Consider the following 6,134-nt stretch of genomic DNA (forward strand, 5'->3'; position numbering starts at 1 on the left):
TGAATGCCTACATTGATCTTAATTATATATTAAAAAAAATAATTTCCCAAATCCAAATGGCAAAATGCAGTCTAGTCTAGTTGGAGGGAGGGACTAGTTTTTGACTCCTCTGCCCCTGCAAGAGGCTGTTTGTCTATCTTGACCTTGCAGATGGGTGCTAGTGTTTTAACTGCTAAAAGTTTTTGGGTTTTGGTCAGGGCCTTAAAACTGGCCTATACAATACTTTGCATTTTCTAGAAAAGAACAGATTCAGTTAAAAATCTCAAGATACAATTGGTCTAGCAGGTGCCTGTCATATTCTCTTGTCATTGCTCCTGGCAGAGCCTACTCAAAGCCATGGAAGCCTATCTACTTACTCTATACTCTTGAGTTCCCACTCCCAACATCCTCCCTCATGGACACCTCTGGAGCCTTGTTAAATACTCTTCAGTCAGCATTTCTGCAAAGAGATCAGTCAGTAGGCATCTGTAAAGTCACTGGATAGGCAAGCATAGGTTATATGTCCATTTCTAAACAAGATGTAGTTCCTTCACACCTTTTAAAAGGGAAAGGAAAGTACTGTTCTTACCTCAATTTGACAGCCAGAGGCAAAGCATCTAAATGCAACTACTTGACTGGCAGAAACTGGAGTAGAGCTGTAGCAATGAGGACTATGCTGGCCTTTGCCTCTAGAGCTGATTCTCTGAGTAGAAGGTGCATCTTGGAGTGGCAGTACAATTAATATTTGCTGCCAACTTCTAATGAGAAGGCCAGGCATGGAATTTCCAGAACAAGGTCCTTAGATGTCAGAGATCAAGATCAGCTCACCTGAAGAGTTTTATTTTGGGTAGGAATGGCAGCTTGCCAGTTCAGATGGTTCCTGCGAGACCTGCCATTCTCCACCATTAAGTAGGTGGTGGCAGGAGACCAAGGCAGCAAAAGTTAAAAATACTGAGCACAATATGGGTTGTGCACAGAATTGCTTTTAAGGATCAGCTGATATCCAGCAGGACTCAATCAAAAGGAGACAAATTGCTTCTGCTGGCAATGGTATATGAGTGGGAGAAGGAGAGCTATAGAGTTTTAAAATAATGTTCATTCTCTCACAACCACCGTTATTTACTATATTCAATACTGGTAAAGGGCTTGCCCTCCCCCAGGTGACCTTCTTCCCACCAGCAGAGATATGAGAGGTACTGCCCATTAAATTAAGGCTACTTGGCTGTCTGGCTCAGAATTGAGAAAAGGAGACAAAAAGGGTCCACACTGCTCTGGGAGTGTCTTCACTCTACTCCTTGGGGATTTCAAACATGCAGAGGCTCTTATACTTCTGTAGCAGTTCATTCTTGGTCCTGACTTGCTCTTGGAGGTTGTGCAGCTGCTGCTGCTGCTGCTCAGGACTCAAGTGGATGCCAGGCATGGTGCTGACAACCTTCCGCACCTCTTGGAACTTGGTCTTTAGGGTGTTCAGGTCCTGGTGAACATCAGGGCTGTCCTTGTCCATGCTATAGAGGGCAAAAGCACCATCAGCACATGCAGGTCAAACAAACCCCACCACCTGCCCCCATAGAACCCTCTGAGCCTCCTTGTGCACCATCCTTCATCTGGGCTGAATTCCCTGACAGGGCCAGCTTTGATGTGACACTGGCCAAGCTACACTGGTGTTCAATCAGCCCTGTCACCCTGATGGCCAATACAGCATAGTGCATCTCTTTCAGCAGCACACATCCTGTACTTTACAATCTGCATTCTTCAACAAGCTATGCTCTAATGGTGTGGGCAGGGCCCATATTTCCTCTGTACCCTGTACCTAGCCCAGTAGGTAGAGAGCTATGACCAATCAAGAAACTGCTACTGTGGTGTCATAGGTTCACTGTTAAAAATGGCTTTCCTAGCCACTGGCTTTGACTTTTACTACATAGCTGGGCAAGAATCTAAAACAGGGTGTGAATAAATGAACCATTACAGGATTGGTCAGTTGCAGAGGGACAAGGACTGCAGCCTCCAATATGGATTAAGGCTCAATATCAAGAAGACAAAGATTCTCACCACTGGGCCAACTGGCAGCATCAGGATGGATGGTGAAGAGATTGAGATTGTTCACAGCTTTAGTTTGCTTGGCTCCACAGTCAACACTCTTGGCACCAGTAGCCAGGAAATTAAAAGACGTATTGCCATGGGGAAGTCTGCTGTTAGGGACCTCTCCAAAGTACTGAAGAGCAATGGTGTCTCTCTAGAGACTAAGGTGCATCTGATACAGGCCATGGTCTTTGCGATCACTTGTTATGCATCAGAGAGTTGGACAATGACTAAGAAGGAGAAAAGGAGAATTGATGCCTTTGAGCTTTGGTGCTGGAGAAGAGTATTGAGAGTACCATGGACTTCTAGGAAAACAAACAGATTCATCCTGGAAAGGGTTAAACCGGGTGGCTCCTTGGAGGCAAGGATTCTGAGGCTCCCTCTAACATACTTTGGACATGTTGTAAGGAGGGACTGGTCCTTGGAGAGGGTCATCATGCTTGGTAGGGTGGAGGGACAGTGCAGGACGGGAAGGCCCTCTATAAGGTGGACTGATTCACTGACTAGGGTAATTGGGATGGCTGTATTGGAGACGATGTGATTGGCACAGGACAGAGCAGAGTTTAGGGCTGTTGTACATAGGGTCGCTAGGAGTCGGAAGTGACTCAATGACACATAACAACAACAGAGTTTAAGTTGAGCAAGTTTAGCAGCAAAGTGAGAATCACATTACTAGCAAGGTAGAAGCAGCAAAAAAATGCAGCACATGTCTTTCAGAGCCAGAGATTACTGTGCCAGTCACACTGGATCTACACAAGAGCAGAAACAGCCTCAGTGGGGAACCAGAGAATAACATAAGATAGAGCTGACTTTAAAATGCTGACCCATGGAACCAGAGCCAGAATCAGAACCAGAGCCAGGAGCCTGGAACTCAAGGTTCCTGGAGGCCTGAAGGGAGATATCACAATTGGCAAGCCTAAAGAAACTTTGGAACAAGGTCAAACGGCTTCCAAACAGGCTTGAGAAGCTGCCTTGACTAAGAAATTGTATCCTTTGCCAATCTGAAAAAACTGTTAACGTCTCCAGTAAATGCCCTGTGAGTATGGTTTTGTTAGATCTCTGTGGCCACTGCAACAGATTTCAAATCCGGTAGTTCACCTGTTGCTGCTGCGACTGGTAGAAGTAGGTGTGGAAGTGTTTTGTACTGTGGATGCGGTTGACAGGAGACAGTTCTCCCTTATGGGTCAGTATAGATCAGAAGTGGCTGTCTCCATGCCATCTACACTCTGTACAATTACTGAAAGAACAAATTTTTGACACACAGGATGTTCATAATGTTTATACAAATAATGAATACAATGTTACAAAAATTTGATGGCAATGCCATGTGAAATTTGTGACAATACATTTCTGAAATATGATTAACTTCCAGGTTAGTCAGGAGACTTTTACCAGCTTCTTGTTTTTGAGTACCACCTAGTTGGAAATGACTCACAGCTGACCCTCCACTGAGTTTTCAGAGGCTGTAAATCTCATTGCCCATCTTTATCCTTTGAAGCAGTTGGTCAATTTGAACTGTGTACCTTTCTTTGGGTTAGCAGTGTAATTTCTTACCACTAAGCAACCAAGAGCTAATTTTAGCTGAGGTTTTGATGTGTGAGCCTCTTAACATAAAAACTGATTTTTACAAAGATGTTCATAAATTTTGTATTAGTTACAAGCAATTGGAAATGTTCATCCATCAGGTACACGGGTGCCCATGCTTCAAAGGTCAAATCCTTATTTCTGGGTCCAGTTAATTTAAAGGTAGGCTTTTATTCTCTCATTAACAATTACTATTGCTGACACCAACTGAGCGTCTGTCTGCTTTCACTAAAGCGAGCATTTTAAATAAAGCACATTTACTATGTTGTTGTTAAATGTTGGCAACTTATCACGACCCTATGTACAACAGCTCTGAAGCCTGCCCTTCTTGAGCCAGTCTCATGGACTCTGACACACCTACCCCCATTACCCCAGTTACTGCATCAATCTGTTTCGTCTGGGGTCTTCCTCTCTCGCACTGATCCTCCACCCCTTCTAAGCATGATGTCCGTCTTCTGGCCTCATGCCCAGGGTTATGTGTGATGGAGTTTCAAAATCCTAGCCTCCAAGGAGAAACTTGATTTCACTCTTTCCTAGACAGACCTATTTATTTTCTTGGAGGAACATGTTACACTCAAGACTCTTCTTGAACACAGCACCAGAACTCAAAGGCATCATCATCTTGTATATTTGCTATATAAAACAAACAAACAAAAACCCAACAAAAAAACCCACACACAATTACTATTAGCTGCTCTGAGAGTTGTGCTTCTTCTAAGCATTAAATACAAGAAACAAAAACAAAACCTCTCACCTTAAGGTACCTCAATGGCAAAGGAGACAGTCAGCCAATTGTTCCTGTACATATTTTCTAATAAGTCAATGAGGCTTAGGAAACATTAAACCAATGCTGTTCTAAAATACAGCATTGAGGCACAAGAGAAGGAAACTATTAATAAGCTCCCCCCCCCCCAAATGTTCATCTCTGGTTGGGCATTTAAAATCAAACAGTGCTATTGTTGCTGTTAGGTACCATCGAGTCAACCATGATCCAATGCAGCACTATCAATGAACAGCAGATCTGTACCTTGCCCTACCCTGTGCCATCCTCATTATCTCTGATATACTTGAGCCCACTATTACAGTCACTGTGTCAATCCACCTTGTTAAAGGTCTTCCTCTCTATCACTGACCCTCATTCTTACCAAGCATGAGGTCTTTTTCCAAGAACAAGCCCCTACTTAGAACATGCCCAAAGTATGTAAGATTTAGTTTCACCTTTAAGGAGCATTCTGGTGGCATGCCCTCGAAGACATATTTGCTTGTCGTCCCCCCCCACCCCTTAATTTGCTTGTTCTTTAAGTAGTCCACATCCCACAGGATATTCAGTACTCTTCTCCAATGCCACAACTTACAGATTTTTCTTCTTTCATCCTTTCTGTCCAACTTTCAAATACATAGTTGTTGTGTGCCGTCAAGTCGTTTGCGACTCATAGTGACCCTATGTACAACAGCCCTAAACTCTGCTCTATCCTGTGCCAATCGCACTGCCTCCGACACACCCATCCCGATTACCCCAGTCACTGAATCAATCCACCTCATAGAGGGTCGTCTCTTCCTGCGCTGTCCACCCCCACCCTCCCAAGCATGATATCCCTCTCCAAGGACCTGTCCCTCCTTACATGTCCAAAGTATGTCAGATGAAGCTTCAGAATCCTCTTCTCCAGCACCACAGCTCAAAGGCATCAATTCTCCTTCTATCCTCTCTAGTCATTGTCCAACTATTCAATTGCTAATTTGATATGCTGAGATACAAAGCATAGTATAATCAAACCAGCTGCTGTCAAAATAATTCCAATCCATATATTCCCTAAGGTTTTGAATGGCTGATTATTTCAAAAGTAGTAGGTCTTTGTTCTTGTTGTTATGTACTTTCAAGTCAGAACCAACCCATAGCTGACCTTCCAGCATGGTTTCAAAAGGCAGTTTATTACAAGGGAGGAGAAAATCCATCTTTCTTAGGTAGAGCAGCTGGTGGATTTGAACTGCATGCCTTAGGGACTGCAATGCAATTTCTTACCACTAATTCACTCAAAACATCAACCATTTGCATCACCCAGAGACTGTGATCAGTATGTGTACCTTACCCTAATTTCTGGAAAGAGGAACTGGTATTCATGAGATCTGCAAGTCATTTGAAAGGAAGCAAAAAGGTAAAGACTTCTGTTTTAATTCTTAGTCCAGGTCCATGCTCTGGAGAAAAACTATCTGGACTCTTCAAATGACTGAAGTTGGGTGGTATATGTGCTAACACATTGATTATGGATTTAAGTCTCAAGAGAGTTTTGAGATGAAAACATAATCGTAAGAAAAATTATTCACATCACATGAGCCTGAAAGGACATCGTGAAAATAAAACCTACATGTTGTTGTTGTTTGTTATTATGTGCCGTCAAGTCGCCTGCGACTCATAGCGACCCTATGTACAACAGCCCTAAACTCCGCTCTGTCCTGTGCCAATCGCACTGTCTCTGACACTCCCATCCCAATTA

At 43.4% G+C, this 6,134-nt stretch overlaps 1 protein-coding gene across 1 annotated transcript in view; it reads right to left on the reverse strand.

Moving 5' to 3' along the window:
* Window positions 1–1,267: 1,267 nt before the first annotated feature.
* The window catches only part of MED9 (mediator complex subunit 9), a 32,581-nt gene continuing 27,714 nt past the window's right edge, over window positions 1,268–6,134 (reverse strand). The window contains exon 2 of the mRNA XM_006902981.1: window positions 1,268–1,484. Coding sequence (XP_006903043.1) covers window positions 1,268–1,484 — 217 coding nt within the window. The remainder of the gene's footprint in view (window positions 1,485–6,134) is intronic.

The sequence above is a fragment of the Elephantulus edwardii genome, unplaced genomic scaffold, assembly GCF_000299155.1.
Source record: "Elephantulus edwardii isolate Elephantulus edwardi_28Jun2011 unplaced genomic scaffold, EleEdw1.0 scaffold00483, whole genome shotgun sequence".
In the NCBI taxonomy this organism is placed as follows: Eukaryota; Metazoa; Chordata; class Mammalia; order Macroscelidea; family Macroscelididae; genus Elephantulus; species Elephantulus edwardii.